The sequence below is a fragment of the Apteryx rowi genome, unplaced genomic scaffold (assembly GCF_003343035.1).
Source record: "Apteryx rowi isolate R43461 unplaced genomic scaffold, aptRow1 scaffold_360, whole genome shotgun sequence".
NCBI classification, from domain to species: Eukaryota; Metazoa; Chordata; class Aves; order Apterygiformes; family Apterygidae; genus Apteryx; species Apteryx rowi.
The window spans coordinates 669,046-688,295 of record NW_020450086.1 but is presented as its reverse complement, the minus strand read 5'-3'; the positions used below and the strand labels follow the sequence as shown (position 1 = coordinate 688,295).

General features: G+C 42.3%; 1 protein-coding gene across 1 annotated transcript; it reads right to left on the bottom strand.

Moving 5' to 3' along the window:
* Positions 1–1,234: 1,234 nt before the first annotated feature.
* On the bottom strand, positions 1,235–18,066 carry SLC5A12 (solute carrier family 5 member 12). Its single transcript, XM_026073105.1, has 15 exons — positions 17,710–18,066; positions 15,997–16,062; positions 14,471–14,522; positions 12,780–12,847; positions 11,157–11,311; positions 9,944–10,084; positions 8,759–8,888; positions 8,288–8,376; positions 6,426–6,538; positions 4,670–4,737; positions 4,166–4,252; positions 3,338–3,516; positions 3,142–3,245; positions 2,802–2,923; positions 1,235–1,393 (listed from the first exon to the last, which is right to left on the bottom strand). The coding sequence occupies exons 1-15, from the start codon at positions 18,064–18,066 to the stop codon at positions 1,235–1,237; spliced, it is 1,890 nt and encodes a 629-aa protein (XP_025928890.1).
* Positions 18,067–19,250: the final 1,184 nt, after the last annotated feature.

Here is a 19,250-nt window from a genome sequence, read left to right as displayed (position 1 = left end):
TCTTGGGGCTATTCCTGGAGATGGGGCATGAACACAGAAAGGGGAAGCAACTTCAAGGACCAGGCTGTCCTATATCTACACCCTAAAGGTGGTCACTGGTAAAATAAAAGCAAAGGTTCGGATCTTCAAAGCAATATGAGCTGAGTATCAGCTGGGTCCCTAACTTTTCTTAGTCTTCTTTGATATTCTTACTTAGTCTGTTTCATTTAATTGTGAATTTTGTTCAAAAACATTTATGTTCACCCAAAAACTACGTCCAGAAGCTTATCAAGCTGAGAGGTAAGACAAGACCTGCTGAATTTGATTTACCGCTGGCAAGTTTCAGAGGAAATGTGTTTCACTGGAACAGAGCATTTAGTGGAGTAGGCACATTCTTCCAAGGCTGGTGACATTATTGTGCCTAATCATGAGCCTTTTTTCAAAACTCAGTATGGCTTTTCTATTAGGTGGCATCATCAAATGGGTGGGTTTTTTTCTTTATTGCATAGAGTTAGTAGATGGATTTTGCAACTCAAAAAGCCCCAGACATACAAACATTCAACCAAAAAAAGTCTCTAATCTTCTCAAGCTGAAAGGATGTGTGTCCAAAACTAACACAGATAAAGAACTATCCTGAATTCAAAGTAAAATCTGTTACTCTCTCCTATAGCTTAGAGTAAGTCATTATGAAGAGTGTTTCTCAGTCCCACAGAGGAAGCAAGCATGAATTAGTCTTTAAAAGACCAGTCTGTCCATACAACAGCCCTGTACGGAGACTTTCTGCAATACCTAATAACAGGCCCAGAGTAGCTGCCCCAGCCTCCCTCCTCGCCCCGTGGCTCCTGCGGTAAGCAGTGGAGAGCGTGCCCTCCACAACCTCACCTTAGTGAGAGACCCTAGAAAGTCACCTGAGGTCCTGCTCCATCTAAAGTTCACCTTTGCACATGTCCCTTAAATGACTAGCTACTGAACAGCGAGTATGATATAGGTATATTGCAGCTAATTCCTAATAGGAATTCCCATGATGATATGCATGAAACGTTTCTTCTGAAATAGTAGTGCTTCCAAAACCCCGTTGTCTTATGATTTCCCAGTTCCATCATGAAAGTCATAAATAAAAATCTACCTTTATTGCTATAGAGAGCAATTGGCCTCCATTAGTCATCTACAGGCTGGTAAAATGCAATAAAAAGAGTTCTTCATTTCTGAAGCTGGAGAAATAAAGTTTGATTAAACATCCCTTGTCCCTCAGCTTCTACAGGCGAGATTCTATGCTCATATTGGTATAGGATTTTTCCTCAGGATTGTAACCAGGTAACTGGCTTTGGTTTTCTTTCTCAGCTTTGTTCTGGAATGTGTCATCTGTTTCAGTTTTCTTTGCAATAACTTTAGACATATTGTTTTCAAAGTCCACCTGGAAAAAAGAATGGAAAAAAAAACCACAAGAGTTTGAAGAGTGAGTTATTCACTGCATTTTAATACTCACTAAAAAGTATCTTGTTGCATTTTGAAGTTTTGACATCCTTTCTCATAGAAATCTGAAGAGTTGACTATGTAAAATGACTCTCAGATCCACAGCCATACACAGTTCCCCCCACTCCCCCCCAATCACTGATTTTCCCATTCCCCCATGGAAAGTCTTTGGCAAAAGCAACAAAAGCGGCAAAACCAGTTTCTCACACCTCCTCTGTTCATGTACAAGCTCTGAAATGTGTTCTGGGTATGTTTCAAATCACTTAAATTTGATTTTTCACGAGCATGTTTATCTGCATTTTAATGGATTGTCTTTTTGGTCTGACCTATACTTGCCTCAGTGTTTCACATTGCAACTACTTGGTTGATGTTATTATTTTATATTTCAAGTAAATATAAAGGGATTAAGGCATATGTGATTTTTATTTTGYTACTTTTATTAACATGGGGATCCTTTCTTTTCTCTAGAAAAATTCTAAAGGAAGTCTCTGTTGGAGACCTGAAAGCCCAAGGAAGCAGCTGAAGCAAATCTAGAGACACAACCACTCTCCAAACTGAACCATCCTGCCACTGTCAAATTTAATGCGAGCTGAGTGGGGCGAGACACTTTCTACGTTAGCGCCGAACACGGTGAGCCTTGTAGTCTGAAGATTGCTTTCCAGATTTAAAGATACTTGTAGGTTAGCCTAAAGCAGCTGAAAACATAGGTTTTTTTCCTCTTACTTCTCTAAACCTATTTCTTTATCTCACTTCTGTAAACCGAGCAGATTTTGCTAAGAGGGAACAACTTTGTTTCTATGCCAGCTGTGAGACCAGTGCAAGGAAAGGAGGTGCTCGTCCGTCATGGCTTGTTAATGAGCTACGAAGCGCCGCGGCCTCCCGCGAGGGCTGGAGAGGCGCCGGGTGCCACCTTCTTGCTCCCGCCGGAGCCTGGGCTGGGCGCGCGGAGCAGCAGCGTGCTGGACTCCCCTCTCGGGTGTAAAGTGCGGTGTCGCCCCGGGTCTCAGCTGGGCTGGGGCCGGGGGAGGACGGCCAGCCCCCGCGTTCACAGGCTGCTGGTTGTCCAAGGGCTGTTTGCCTCTAGAGGCTGCAATTCCTTGTGCACTAGCAGACAGCGAAAATATGTAACCTATTATTGACCGAAGTGGTGGGGGAAGGTTTGGSTCTCCTCGTTTCCACTGTGTGATTCCTACAAAGAGCCCTTGCGTGATTTTTAGAAACAAATGGTGAAAACTTGTTGGTGTAGTTGTGTCTCTGCATGGTATGCACGCTTGCACACATATGTGTGCGTACGTGCACCCCTCCCTCGGAGTCCAGGCAGGGCTGACCTGACCTTTTAAAATACTCACGTCTTTGCTGCTGTGCTGCACGCCGCACCAGCATAAAGTTTTGAGCCTCTTAGACCAAAAGCAAAACAGGTTGCACACTGGCTTAATTAAGATTGGTGGAATATCTTCTCCTTTACTGGGTCCTGAAAGGGCAAAACAGTGATTAATGATATGTGACGCCATGGGGAAAGCAGATGTAGGCTTGGAGTGCCTCAGCCTGCAAGTGCGGGTGAGCAGGACACCAGCCAGGTGCTCGTTAGTGCAGCTCTGCTTTACGAGCCGCTGGGGTGGGGGTGGGGGGTTACTGGGAGCTCAGCTGAGCCGTGTTCTGGGGCAAAACCAAATTTGGGATTAAATGAACCTGTGGCAAAGCTGATGAGCAGCCCTGCAGCAGCACACCCGAGACAGCCGATGGCACTGAAGTACAGGTAGGACAGGGAATACCAGGTGTCTGCCAGCAGTGGCCTGTGAAAACATGGCAGGAGATGATGGAGCAGCTGATGACAGCAGTTATCCACCAGGTACGTCTGTGTTGTCTCGTGGCTGTGGGAAAATACCTGGCTGGCGCTGTGGTGGGAGCTGCGGTGGTGAGCGCGTTGGTGCTGTTAGCTAGCGTGCAGCCCACCGTGGACAGGTCCAGAGGGATGGCCTTGGCCGAGGGTGCAGGGTAAACGAAAGAGCCAATTGCAACCCAAAAAGCTAATGTGATCCCGGTTAAGAGGCCTCCGATCGCGCCCTGGGAAGATGTAGAAGAGAGATAGTTAGAGATAACCAAAGTGCATSTCTGTAAGGGTGAATTAGGTGACAGAAGGTTTGCTATGATCTTATGTGATCCTGGTTTGTGTCAGTATAAATCAATTGTATTCTCCTTTGGCTGAACTGTGAAACATGGTGATTTATTGCCCTCTAGCAATCGGAGTTGAAACAAAACTGTGATGATTAAAACTGAAGTTGTGGGGTTCAGTTTTCTTTCTGGAGAAGGGTGATGGGACTGTGCGTGAGGCAGTGTGAAATGGTCTTGTCTTCTCTTCTGCCTGACTGGGCAAAGGCAGAGCAACCRAAAGCATCGTGTGCTGCTCAACAGGAATATAGGCTGATGGGCTCTCTTCTTTCCTTTTTTTTTTTTTTTCCTATCTTTAATTATGTTAATAAGAGAAGGAGCTCAGAAAAAAAGAAGCACAGAAATGTGGATCTAATTATGCTACTGTTCAGTAGAGTTAAATTCAGGCAGTGAACAGGGACCTCTAAACCCTCCTCAGGCTCTAAATTCTAAAAAAAACCAGCCTGCAGTCTAAATCGGAGAAACAACACAACTTTAAAGAGGGAGTTTTAACCAGGCAACACCAAGAGGTTTCCTTTCAGAGAACGACTGGGCTTTTTCTTACCTTCCAGTTAACGCAAGGAAAGATGATTCCCAGGGTGAAGAGCCCCAGCATGGGCCCCCCGCACATGCCGTGGATGGTGAGGGAGGCCTGCAGGGGAGAGGCGCAAGCTTAGTGCAGGAGCTGGAGAAAGCCTGAGCAAGTCTCATTTTTAATTTTTAAATTAAATGTGATTTTTAGTGGCAAAGGGATGGCTAATTTCAGTGTGCGGTTAAAGAGGAAAAGAATCGCAGTCAGCGTTTTATCCCAACTGTRAGCAAGTGGCTAGGGAGGAAACTCTTTAAGGATGCTCTTAGTTAATCACCTCGATAGAGGAGGCAGGAAGGTGCGAGTGCCCAGACAAATTCCCGGGAACCCCAGCAGCAGAGCGCCAGATCCTGCCACCGAGGGGGGCTCTGACGGGCGCGCGCTGCTGCACCGAGCGCCCAGGGAAAGCGGCATGAAGCGGGGAAGGGACGGCGGACCGCAGCGAAGGAGCGCGCGTCGCGTTCGCGGGGGGCCGGGTACCTGCACGACGCCCCCGAGCAGCGAGGCGGCCGCCGCCATGGCCGTGCACAGCGCGCCGAAGAGCACACCTGCAAGAGAGCCGCCGTGAGGCCCGCAGCCCCCGCGGGACACGGGAYGCGCGCGGGGCGCTTGCGCCTGCCACCAGCCCTCGGCTGCCCCGCGGCCTCCCGTCGCTTCTCTTGCAAAACAGGATTTGGCAGTGAATCTAACTTGGGAAGGACGTCTCGTGCAGAAATGTTTCCGCCTCTGTGCCTTTAAATAACACTTTTAAATGATCTGGTTGAATTAATTAAGCAGTGATACACAAAACAGTTCTCTTCATTTGACACCGGTTTTAACTTTGCTTTACGCAGCACTCTCTAAGTATTAATTTTAAGTCAAGATGACTGAACTCATCTTATGTGCTGGCACAGCTTGTTTTAGGAGATAAAAATTACTTGCTAGGTCCTGAGCGCAAAAACTAAGTGGCAAACTGCAGGAACAGAAGGAATATTGGTTTGGCGCTTACAGGAACTTTACAACCATCAGTAAGAGGTTATGACATCTATTACAACACTTGCAAAGTTGTCCTGGAAACTCGGATCACTTCAGACCCCTCATGTTTTGATATTTGCTTTGTTTTTATTGTCTCCTTCAGCTTTTTTACTGATTTTCTTTTTTTTTTTTTTCTTCTGAAAAACTGAACAACCTGCCCTACATGATCCTCTAAGTTTGAATAGAAAAGTTCTTTGGTAATACTGTAAAGTAATAGTATGTAGTAATACTGCTGCAGATTAATATAGCAATAACTACACTAATACTGTTTTTGCATTATAAAGAAGTTTCCAGAGAGTTCCCCAGTGCTTTTGGCACAGGAAACATGTTACTAGAACTTCCCAAAGGATTTTGACATAGCTGTTGCTCACTACAGCCTATATTTGTTTCTGTACAAGGTAGTAGTGCCTGTGCTTGGCTTTACTGAAGCCTCAGGCTGAGGCTCATCCCACACATTTGCCAGCAGTTATGCTCCTATGGAGGCTTCAGAAGCAGAAGTGCGTTTCTTAAGTAGTGGTATGGACGCTGGCGTCGACCGGTTGCAGGACCGCTCTCGGAGCGAGTTTGTTCCTGAGGAATAAATTTTCCTCGTCCTACGCAAATAATGCGCAGGCTTCTGCAAGCCAGCAGCAGGCCTCCTGGTCCCTCCCCTCCTTTATTTTAGTCCTCTAACTATAGGATAGCTTAAACTTTTATAGCTTTATTTATAGTGCAAAGTCAGTCCCAGCAAGGCGGTCCTTCGCTTTGCTCCCAGGAAGAGCGCGCGACCCTGTCGCTATCGTGTGTGTTTGTCTAGTTCACGGCTCATTAATGAGTTTCCCGGGTTTGCAATATGAAGACTTGGCAGCTCCACTATGTGGTTTTTCAAGTATCTGTAGACAGTATTGTCGCATAACTAAAAGTCGGTTCAGTTAGCTCAGTACTGCTTGTAATTACTTGGCCGAGGGGCTTAGGTGGAGGGCCTCCCCTTGCTGGCTCCTCGCTTCGGTGACGGGGCGGGGGGGGCTTTGCCCGTGGTGGCTCGGGTCACGGGCTGGTGCCTGCCTCCCCAGAGAAACCTGCTCTTCTCTACGTTGACCAAGCAGACGGATTAAGGCAATACAGCTCCTCGCTAAAGTGTATGAAATCCTGCTCTACTCTGCTACAGTAATAGCAGCTAAGCGGGGCAGGAGGGGAGAAAACCTTTTCCTTTAACCAAATCGATTCCACCCAAGGTACCTACATAAGCCTTTGCTGACCCATGTGCTCCTCTTCTCAGAGATGCCTGGGAAAAATTTCTTGACCAAGTCTTCAAAAGTAACAGTTGCTAAAGCATTAATGCTTGCGGCCACTGTGCTGTAAAAGGAGAAAACAAGGATATAAATATAAAGCAAAACAATCTTGAAAAAAATGTATCTATAGAGAAATGCTGCCTCTTGTTCAACATAAAGAACTACCTGTTTTACAGTATTAAACAGTAGCTTTCTGAATGAAAGAGGTGTCACTGGGGATTTAGGGAATTTGAGGATGGGAGTCAACTAATGTCTTTGGGAAGCAAGGGTTAAATTATAACAGCTTACTTCTGTCCCTGGCTTTTACGAAGATATAGCTTAGGAAAAGTCTTGTGTCTGACGAGGGAAGCTGCTGCTGTGGGGATGGTTTTTGTTCCTCCTGCAGTTACTAGGGGCCCTGCTTCATGCTGATTTCAGACAGAAACTGTCACTACACGTCCTAACTGGCCCTTCAGTCCATGAAGCTGCAAAGACCTTCAGAATATTGCAGTGCTGCAGGATAAAGGTGTTGGGTTGTTACAAGCCGAAGGGTGTGCAGTGACCACTAGTGATACCCTGTTCCTCCTGAAAACGTGTTAGCAAATGGGGCCTTATTTGAAGAGACTTTCCAAAGGCTGCCTGGAGGTTATGAACTAGTCCGGTCTGTGGATTTATAATACGTTATGGACAGTGTGCGAATACCATAAGACAATAACTATTATTTGGGACATAATTTTATCATCCTTATGAGGTTGAAGCATATGTAGCTAAAGCTCCTGGTTTCCAATTTTCTCTGTCTGAGTTCTGTGAAAGAATCTGAAGATTCAGTAACAAGAAAAATCATCTTTGGATTTGCAGGATTATGGCTCTGATTTTCATGATGTTTCTCTGAATTTATACACTGGAGAGGATCAGCACCTGTCTCAAGGGTGTGACTTACTCCTAGATGCAGCAGAGCTTACTCCAGAGACAGTGCATTTAACTGCATGCACTATACTGCCACAAAATGCCTATTCTGTTTTCTCACATAACTTAAAAGTAGAAAAGGAATAGTTTGAAATACAGATAGTCTTTGCAGCTAGGTGAGTTATGCAATCTGATTAAAATATTTAGCAAGTAGGATCTTGCAGTATCAAGACCTATAGCAAAATATTTGGTACTCAATTCCCTTTATTCTGTTCTCTTAGTCTCCTTCTGGGATCAGCCAGGGGCTTTTGTGTGTTTTTTTTTTTTCCTCTATTGACAGTTCTTGCTTGCCTTACTCTTTCTCCAGATGAGAGCATTTTAGGATAGCCTATGGGAGACTGTCTCTGCCTCTAATCTATGTCTAATGCCACTGTGAACTTAAATCTCTCTCTTTAATGTCACAGTAAGTATTGATGTTTGGCCTGTAGAAGATACAATACTCTGCAGCACCACCCTGCAGAGCAGACAGCTCCTAAAACTTTTCTAGGTAGGCTTCTTATTTCCAAATTTAATTCTGTGTTTAGGTACAGACAGGCTTGCTAACAAGCTCTCTATTACTAACCATGGTGTTATGGCAATCGGGTTAAATAAAAGCAATTTCATCCTGAACGGCTCCAAAGTTATTTACAGAAGAAGAGTGTTTTTGTTTTGTTTAAGAGAACTGATATTTCTTCAGTTTTTTTCTACCTTTTTGTTTGTGTTGATAATGCATTTGGGGTAAAAAGATATTGGTGAAGTGGAGCTAAACTTTGTCATGAACATAAAGTGATGCAGCAAAGCACTACTTAGTATTTCACATGCTGACCCCGATCTGGCTGTTCAAAAAATCAATGGCACGTAGCTGAAGTGTCGTTTCAGATTCACAGACCTTAGTGTTCCACTGAATGCACAGGCAACAAATAGTCCTGGGACTCCTGGCATCGAAGAAAAAATGTCCATAACAAAATATGGCATAAGCTGGGGTAAAAGAAACACAAGAGCGACACAGGAAGTTAGCTGAGGTTCTTCTGGGTTGAGGGAGAAGAGCAGCTGCTGCAAAACTCTGGGTTTTTTGGGTGTGGTTTTTTTTTTTTTGTTTTGTTTTGCTTGTTTTTGTTTTTTTGGCATCTAACAAGATATCTCCGATTTTGAGAGAACAGGGTTTCGTTCTGTGAAACTCCTCAGTCATGTTAATACTAGCAGACTGCCAGAAAGGACGTGTCCTAGCCCTGATCCAGCAGCCACTTCAGCACCTGTGGAGCTGAAAGGACACGCAGTTTCCCACAAACCTTATGTGGTGGTTATGCATGCTATGTCTGGGCCCAAAACAGCACTTAATCAAAATAATCTCTGTCTGTACCTGATCAGGTGCTGAAATGAAATCAGCAGTCCAAGGGTCGCAATCCTTATAATGTGAATACATCACCAAACCAGAAAATACTGCGCACACCAGGACTATCCAAAGTCCCAATAAATTGAGGTAAAGTGCCCTAGAAAGAAAGAGAAATCCTGTTTAATACAAGATGTATGTGGAAAAGCTGTTAGTGGTTACTTATTTTGAACTTTTTTGAGAGAGGCCTTAATCAAAGCTAGGTATAGAACTTCTTAAATGTCTCCCCAGGGTAAGAAAGTGTGCAGCAAAATGCTAGTAGCTTCAATGCAAGCTAATTCCAGCTCTTTCGCTGGAGCTGGTTGCAGTTCGACACAGTACTGCTGGTGCCCGGAGGGCTTTTCAGGCTTGGTATCACTGCCATTCTTGCTGTTGTGACTCCCAAACGTTTTCAGAGATTGAATTTCAACAGGGTCAATTCATATAATGTGAATATTCATTCATCATAACTTAAGAAAAAAGAATATCATCAAAACTAGTGTGTTTAAAAGCGTTTAAAGGTTTTTAAATGTCTTTGAGGAAGGAAAAAATTATCTTTTTACATTTTAACCAAGTAATATGCATATGGTATATGAAGAAGTTTGGTTATTTGATAAAATTGTGCGTCTGGTTATGTGCAAACTAATGCTGAACTTAAGCTAGTGGGCTGGAGACCTGTATGTCTATATTGTGGAGTTTCACCAGTTTCATCTCTATGGATTATAACTATTTTCTGTTGGGTATTTGATCTTGCTTTATTTAGATGATTCCCTCCCCTGTAGTACCCTGTGAAATCAATAACCACTTCCAATAAAATACAACATAAATACAACTCTGGAAAGAATGTTTTTCTGAGAATGCTGTAGACAGTGCTTCTTCTACGTAGATGTCTTTTCCATACCCTGTTTCTGAAGACTAGTTTGGCAGCCTGACCCCAAATTAATAAACTGTAAGAGTAAGATAGGTAACCCTTTTTCTTTATTTTTCTTTATTTATTTACTCATGTCATCTAGAGCCAGAGGGAGTAAAATTGTCAAAACACTCTGGAAATCTTTCTAGCAGCTTATGACCACCCAATGGGATCCCTATTTTTATTTAACATAACCGACAGGCTGTCAGTATAATTCCACATCAGTAGATTTGATTGCTAGGCGAGTTTAAAGTTAGGTAACTTACAGTTTTGCATGCTTTTCTGATTTGCAAGAGATGCATCTCTGTATCGTGGACTGGTTAACTCCGTAGAGGCCAAGCCACGTGAAAGCTCCCCCGACCACTATCGTCCAAAAGGTGTGTCGTCTCAGAGGGTCCACATCGAAGCTAGAAGGCAGGCAGAGAAGCAACTCGGTTCACTTGTTTAAACGCACCTTTATTCACCAAGAGCTGTCTGATCTTTCAGGAGTATCTGGTCTATTATATTATAATCAAAATTACTGCATTGGTAACACAGTTTTACCATACAGATAACAGCTGGTGTGTGTGAGGGGGGAGGGTGGTTTTGTTTTGTTTTTATTTTTATACTGCATCATGTTATTATCAAAYCAAGATAAATATGTATCATTCAGATCCAATCACAGGGCTAAGTAATGAAAATAAATCATATTTATAAGGCTTATTATGCTCAAATTCCAAATCTCTTTTATATCCCACCAATAGACTTGCAAGCTATCACATCTATGAACCTGATCTCAGCAGGGAGAAGGCCACATACTAAACTCTAAAAATTGCCTAAACGCTCTTAGTTATATCACCATCATATGTTATCTCTATTACAAGAAATGGCTTCATCGGCAGTGTTTTTTGGTGTTTTTTTTTTTCTTCCTCTTCATTACTCAGTAATTCTRACCAGTATAGTTGAAGTTCTTCCTTCTGTCTTCTTTACAACTCTGTTAATCTTAATATGTAAAACGGATGACATTTGATCTTCCTGCTAGTGTTTATCAGTGACTTGCCTTGATCAATGACCTTGTCAGTCACTGCGGCAGACAGCCAGACCAGTGTGTTATCCCAGTGCATTGGTGCACTGCTAGTAGATATGGTGAGGGGATTTAAAATAAAGCGTCAGTCTTATAGATGGAGAATGAAATAAATATACTATTGGAATGAGTAATTGTGCTACGTTATGAGCTAGGCAAAGAAAAATATGCAAAGCTCTTTTTCAGTTCATTTGAGTTTTGATTTCTTAAAAGAGGGCAATAGAAGAAGTAAAGTTCTGAAAGGTTTACTATGTTCCTGAGAACTGGAAAAAAAAAAAATAAGAAATAGATTTCTGAATCGAAGTTGTTCATTCATAATATATAACAGGCCTGAGTATTTTTGGCATGGTGAGAGCAGTATTTCTAAACATTGAATGCCCCAAAAGAAAAAAATCCACAGCATTTGTTTTTCTCACTCAAATATGTGTAGTCGTGATCCTTCAGAGGCACACTGCCAGATGTTGGTCGGGCCACCGTTCAGAATAGTCCCTCGGATTAAGACTGTTGCGAAGCCAACCACCATGACAATCATTTGAAAGGCATCTGTCCAGACAACAGCTTTTAATCCTCCCTAAAACAAATAGAAACTGTATGTTCCCATCTTCCTTTCTGTTGATTGAGTACGGTAAAAGGTAAAAGTACACCTCATCTCAGGAGTTTCTAAGCTGTATGCATAGCAGCTAGAAAATTAGACAGGCCTTTCCTTGAAAAGTTTTGTTATATTCTCCCATAAAGGCTGTATTTTGCAGATCAGAAAATGAGGCAGAGACTAAATGATTTGCCCAGTCATATAAGAATATTTGACCTCCAATCAAATGCTTTTTTCCCCTTCTTTATATGCATTTGAAGAAAATGCCGTGGCATGCAACAGAAATTTGGGGAATAAAACTTTGCCTATGTTTGTACTTCCCACAGCATTCAGTACACATTTTCAGAGCTCGGGGGTCCACAGTAAATCTAACAACACAGGAWAAATAGCTCCAGAAAGTCTTCAGTTCAGTTTTCTTCCATAGCTAATTTCCTATCTGATGAAATGTGTTAGAGAAGCATAATTAGTGTTTTCAACAAGGACTGATTGAAATATTACTAATTGATTTAATTGTTTAATAATAATGTAACAAAAACTGTAGAGCCTAGCCAGTCTGTTTGCTATTTAATGTGATTGGGGTCTGATGGAGTAGCCTTTTCTGAGAACCCCCAGGCCTCCCTCACACCTCCAGGCTTAACTTCCTGATAGGAGGTGAAAGACAGATGTACGTGTTCTGCCCCCTGCTATGGTTATCTTCCCCTGCTATGGTTATCTTTTTATTATTGTCCTAAGTCCTATCCAAAGTCATAAACCAAACAGACACTCATATGCTCCAGTTTGTGGCACTCTTTGGATGTCTATAATCTTCCAGGTTCAAAATATGGGCTAAAACTTTTGAAATTCTGATTTTAAAAGTACACTGAAAGCCAACTGAGTCACTTAGGTGCTTTTGAACACTTGAATACGGTGCCTACAGGGACACCGACCTCTTTTCCATTGCTCACTGACTTCCCCAGCTTTTTACAGGTGCATCAGGGAAGGTCTTGCGTCGCTTTGACTCAGCAGTAAAGCTCCCTGGAAGCCCTGTTAGGTGTGCTTCCTACGGTTTATCACTCTGTTCTTGATCCCGAGTGACACCAGAGACAAATTTTTCACTACTATGTTTTTCCATCTATAACTTGCAAAAGATGAGAAGAATCTTCTCAAAAGACTTACTATGGTGAGGGAAGGTTTTCACCTGCATGTCTGGACTCTGCCTCAGGCTGGTCTGACTTACACCTTGAGATATTCAGTGGAGTATCTGGGAGGAAATAAAGTTGTTTTTTTCCCCTGCCAAATAGATTTATCTTTGTACTTTAGGATCTGAAAGAAACTCATCTCTATGTCCTAGTATTGCAAACAGTCCCTCAAACCATGTTTAGCAGCCTCGCTTCTGTTGCAGCCTTTTGGGTACAAGGGGTGGTTGCATTAACAATCTGTATTCAGCCATTCACTGATGCCTGTTACATACCAAAGTGCAATAGAAAGTGCAGACAATTCCTGTTGCAGCTACAGAGCCCCAGAGATCAAATCCAGTGACTGTGAAACCAAAGAAAACCAAATGGTTAGCAAAAGGATATTAAGAGAAAAGCTATCTATTACCCTTAGTAGGATGGAAGTAATTATTAATTTTAATCTTTTGTGACTCTTAGGAGTTCTGCTGGGTTATTCAAGGTTCTTAACACTACTGAATGCTTTTTTGCGCTGTTGCTTTCTTGCAAATTGGGATTAACTACCTTTCAAGGGTGGAAAAGTAGTTCATAAGCAAAATAATTACACAAAGAAAAAACATCATTCTTATGGGACATCATTTTATGAGCAATGCTTTCATTCTGTTTCATGTCCAGGATTTTATTTTGCTGAAAGATTTTGTGTTCTGACAATTATAAATTTCAGAGGAACCAAGTTCTTGGGAGATTTCCATTGAATCCTAAGGAAAAAAGCTAAGTTCTGTTCTCTGAAACTAGGAACAGTTTAACCTTAGAATTGTGCTGACTGTGCACTAAAACAATTTTGCATGCTCATTTTGCTTCATAAAGTCTGTATGTAAGATAAGATATGCAGATTTCACTTTTGCTTATATTGAAATCTCTGCCATGAGGCTTAATTTGTAAGGACAATACTATTTGTAGAAGTTCTCTTAGTAGCAAAATTAGTTTGGCTTAATAATGGACATGACCTTCTGAACAAGTGCTGCGTAAAAGGCAGCCTGGCTCCAGAGGGAGGGAGCTCAGCACTGTGCGCAAGGTGAATATCAGTGAGACTAGACAAACCAGATATGACTCGGATGATGGACTATGAAAAGAGCTTCCAAATCTCTTTCCAGTCAATTTTAGGGAAATCGGTTACTTTAGGAACTTATGTTGATTCCTTATGTTGTATGGCTGTAAACTTATTAATCCCAGCTATTGCGACAGATGCTGTGTTCCTGGTTGCCAAAGGCTGATTAAAGAAGCGTGCAGAGAGCAGGATAGTATTCAACTCCAGCTGCAGGGAACGGAGTTATGCCCAGGGGAACGTGAATGAGACATCTGGTTGAAAATACGATAGGATCTATAAACATAAACATTGCTTCCAGGGCCTTGTCSTTCATCTTACCTGAAAGATGGCATTGCAGCTGGAGCAAAACTCCCCAGCACATATAGGGTGCCTGTAGGTGTCATCCCTTAAAGGAAACTGCTCCCTGCTGCTTTAGAGATGCAGAGCATCCTCTGCTCTTTTGCATTTCTGTGGGCAGCCGGGCAGTCACCAAAACTTTCAGACAGAGAAATCTCAGCTCTGTCCCATGAGCATTAACAGTGCTGGCAGCATAAGGCAGACAGGGTAGGAAGGAACCAAAGTACAGAGCACGGTCTTGGGTCGCTGCTCATACCGTGAACTTTGTCAGGAGGTTGAGAAATTTTTCATTGCTAACCCTTTTGGGCTGTTACTGAGTACAGAAGAACAAATGCTAGAGTTGTGCTACAGTACCAGTGTGAGGGAGAGACCCGGAGTGTTGGAAATGCAGAACTATTAGGTGAAGGCAAAAACCTTCCTATGGATCTGCTGAGGAATTTTTTTTTTTTTTTTTTTAGCCTTCTTACTTTCCTCTGCTTCAGTTATTCTGCTTGTCTTATGATGTGATTATTTTGGGTAATCATGTAGTTTGGCCTGGAAACTCACCTTGATTGAGAGCCAGTGATGGAGCATAAACCACTATTCCAGTGTAAAGGATCTGCAGGAGAAAAAAGTTCATGGAAAAACCATGTCTGTGAGTGATAAGGCTTCTGTTCAGAGAGCGGCTTGGAGCAAAGCACCAGAGCTRGAGGCCACTTGCAAAATTTAGATCAGACTGTACCATATATGGGTTTCTTTTTCAGCCTTTACGAAATCAAAATCCTTCATTTAATTCCTTTTGGATGGAGTTAAGCCACCACTGTCTATCTGTGTATTTCTTATTTCTCCCATTGCTAAGATGATTAGATGTCTAGACTACACTACTCAAATAGAGAGAGGAGCTCTCAGTAAAACACAAACAGTGATGCAGAAAAAACTCACATTGGGTCTTGGAAATTAATCTTCCCTGGTTTCCTTTTAATCCCTCTTAGAATAGTTAACTCAATGCCTTTCATGCATATGTTGTGGCAGAATTGAGGGGGGAAACAAAACCTGAAAGTAAATAAACTTTTGAATCTCTTGCTAACGCTTTTGGTACTAATTAAATGGAATTAATGTAGAAAGAGAGACAAATGTTCCAACTTCCCAATTTTCCATCAAACACTATTAAAATCTTCTGAGAAACTTGGTGAACTTTCAAATCAAAAGACAAAAAGCTATTTGATGTCTACCATAGTGCCTTGTCCAGCTCCTTAAGTGCTTTTGGGTAAGTAAAGTCAGTCTCTGCTCACTCAGCTTCACCACTCGTGAGCCAGGAGCATTACTGTTTACTTTATCACGCACAGGGGTGTGGACCGGCTAGTCAGTGTTTGATGGCAATGCAAAGCAGTCAATAAATGCAGTCAATAAGAGTCAAGCAGCAATTTCTGTCCCTATAGGTGTCAGGCTTCATCCCTGTGGCCCCATCACTCAGGGCAGCTCTCCAAGGAGTCACAGTCGTGTCCTGCCCAAATCCCTCCAGCTGCCTGGGAGGCACCAGGGATGGGTGCTGCCTCTTGGCGCTCGCCCCTGCTGGGAGCAAACCCCCCAAGAGGAGCATCGCGGGGCTGCGCTGCCTCCCTAATGGGAGAGCTTCTCCCTGGGCATGTAGCCAGTGAGCCGCAGATGTAAATGTGCCCAGTGCAGCTTTTGTAGGTTCTCTCACAAAAAAAAATATATATATGTGTGTGTGTGTATATATATATATATATATATATATAATGTGTGTGTATATATATATATGCTCAATTTTCTTGGAAGGAGAGAGACTTCAAGGAAATATAATGAGGCCAAGAATGTGAGAAGCTGTGCAAGTGCAGTACTGCTTCCAAATGTCACAGGCAACAATGAAATTTTTTTTAACTGTAAGTAGGAAGAAGCTAGGAGGTAGGAAAGCAACCGCTTTCTTAACATTCACAGTCCAGCTGGAAAAATTAAGGGGGGGGGGAAAAAATTAAAATTGCTCTTGGGTGGGGGGAGTTGAGTCTGAGTTGAGTGCTTCAAAATAAATGTTAAGTGAAATTATCATGAAAAAATAGGCAATGTCGTCTTACCGTCTGCAGGATGTAGATCAACGTTGCAGCAAAACGGACCATTTTGTTAAATCTTAACTCCAAATACTAGGAAAAAGAGGAGATGCAGTAAATTGCACAAGTAGCAGCTGTGCACAGCTATTAACCTCCTGTCTGCCCTGAGTAGCAGCTTGCTTCCCAAGTACAATTACACACRGCTGACATTACTGCTATGACTAGTAAACTAGGGTGCATGATTATTCTTACTGGTAGAGATAATTACATTTGAGAAATCTTCTAATCAGTGGGATGTACTTGACATTATGTGTTGGGCTGCTGTATTCAATACCTGTTTTGTACTGGGAATAACTGACTGTATGAATAGGAGATGTGAGCTCATCTACTAGAGCAATGGGATAGTTGGACTTCCACAGTGGCCACAGCAGTTGGTGGAGCAGGTGCTCCAGGTCTTAGGCCTGAGTCACCACCTGAAGTCTCTTTGCAGAAATGACCAAAAAGTTAAATATACACTGCTAACCTCAAGCCATCTTCGACCCTGTGAGTTTCCCCTTGGGCAGTGCTACTGTGTACACTGCCTCGTGGACACTACGTACAAACTGCATAGGCGTTCTGTCTTTCAGAAGACTTTAGGCATAGTACTTTGAATATAGCGTCTTTCTTATTAATTTTGTTCATGTTAATCTTTATCTCTTGCTCGGTAAGCCCCACAGTTTGCCGTAAAATAAGTAACTCATTCGCATAATTTGATCTGTTTCTAAAAATAACTCATGAAGTCAGCAAAGTCATTTTCAGGCATGCTTGAAGGGACCCTCTGACTGCAATGAAACTTTCAGTGGTTAAAATAAGTGATTTGTTCTTCGATCTTGAACCTAAACCAGCTAGAAAATACAGTTACTTCTGACAGCTGGAATAGATGGTCAGTTTTAATTTTTCCCAGCCTGCAACTGAAATATTTCCCGGTACCCAGGCGGAGTTGTGAAGCTCCTCCTTGGCGCTGGGCTTGTGAGAGCGTGAGCAACCTCTGCTGCCGGGAACTGCTGGCCCCCGGGAGGGCTCTGCTCGCCCCACGCTCCCTTCCAGGAAACTGCCCACAAACCAAAACCACCACATCTGCAGCAGCTGGTTCAAGTGGCTAAACAGCAGCCCCAGTTGTCCAAAAGCTGCCCAGTGTTCTGTGATGTGTGGGTGATGGCGGCTGCGTGCTGTGTCCCTCTAACAGCAGCGCAGCTACTGGGGGCGCTTGGTTGGTTGTTTTTTCTCTCCAGCTGATGAGCTCTTGTATGAAKAAAATAATGTGTTCCACTTCTAGAGTAACTGGTCCAAATCCTTGGATCTAGACCAAATTTGAAATTGGATCCTGAATTTTGTTCTTATAGTCCCTCTTTAATAGTCGCACTCTAAAACAGAGTGAAAAAGTTATTTGAGATCAAAAGCATCTAGCAGGCACTTTAATTATTTTCCAGTTGTAACATATTTTGTACTACTCTGTAAACTCTTTTCTTTGCTATGTGTGCATAGCAGCACCGCTGATCCTTTATTTGTGCCTGCAGCTTATGAAATACAAATAACTAGATTGTATAATCAACTTGTTTACAAAAAAATCAAAAAAATCATGTATTGATATATTTGTTTTGTAAATTATTGCAGAAAAAGTCTTTTGCCATAGAYTTCTCTAGAAATAGCAAAATACTTGATAAACTGATTTTTATGCTATAATAATCTTTTTTTACTCACCTCATAAGTACTTGTAATGCCAGATCTGTAAAATACAGGTACAAAAAGTTCAGAAGTAAAGATGATGACAAGCGTATATGAAAGAAAGAAAAGAATGAAGGATGCCCCATAGCGATAAACTTCAGATGGTGTCCCCAGAACTGTTACTGCTGACATGAAGCTGGATGTGAGAGAGAAGGCTATCGGTCCACATGTCATCTGCCTGCCGCCCACCAAAAATTCCTTTGAACTTTTCTTTTTCCTCTCTTTAATTGCAAAAAAGATTCCAATGCTGGCAGATACTAAAAATAGTGCTGCAAAAACAACATAGTCCCAAGGCGCAAATTTTTTGATTTCTGGAGCTACGAAGTTGGACATGGCACCCGATGGATAGTTCTCTGGGAGAAGGACTCTGGRTTTCTGTATCAGTTGCTCTGAACTGATTAATTCTCTGACAGCAAAGATGGTTTTGTAGGTTATCAATGACAAATAATAAAAAAGGAAGACTATCCAGCTATGAGATTTTTTTTTAATCCAGTTCACTTCTAGGCAGGGAAAAAAAAAAAATGCTTAGACCGAGTTAGGAAGGTGCTATATGCACTTAGACCCTAGCACTACTGATATTTCTCTCAGGCTGGCTGGACTGGGGAACTTATCTGAGAAATCTTTAGTATGCTCCCTTTTATCTGTGAGGTCTTAATTTAAGGTTAAATATTACCTTGGCACATTGACTTGATCTGCCTCTTTTCTAACCTCTCAGCRTTTTTAAATAATAAAATGAGAGTAATATAAAAAAGGGAGGAGGGAGAAATGAAGGAAGACTTTGCATACAGACCGATGACCTTTACTGGTGGGTCTATATTTTCAAAGGAGCAATTCTTTCATATGGTTAAAATCTAAACTTGAACACCAGCAATAGGGTTCAGAATTGTTCTTTGTGATTAAATGTGCTCTTTGATGGACTCTCTGGAAGTTCAGACTGCCATAAAGAACCGTAGTGTTTAACGGTTCAAGGTAACTTTATTGCATTTCCCCCTTGGTAGTCCAGCCTAGGCAACATAATGAGTTTGGGTACCTAAGGGATCTCCAGATGAGCAAAAATATAGGTTGTGCAACACCTAGGTTTGTGAATGACTTCCATTTAGCAACTGATTTTTCACTGTCTGCTGTTAGTGGCAATTTTAGTTATAGCTAATATGGGTTCATGTTGTGGAGCTGAAGCTGTGTGCTGTGAAGAGGTGTCTATTTTAAGTGCTCTGTGTATGATTTGGTTGGATCTGCAGGAGAAGAGGGTCAAAGAGCAGCGCATAAGGCAACACTGTCCTTAACTTCATCTTTGGGATAACTTGTAGAATTCAGTTAACTGAGTTCTCCTTGGATTTTTTTTTTTAAGTAAATAATAAATACTCATGTTACATCAGCCTACACCAGAATGATACATTTCCAAAAGAAGCAGGTGCTAACTTGTGGTACTCAAGGATAAGCTTTTATGAAGAAATAGGGTCTTTGGTCACAGCCCCGCTGGAAGRGAGGAGGGTCAGTGGTCCGTTCCAGAGATAATC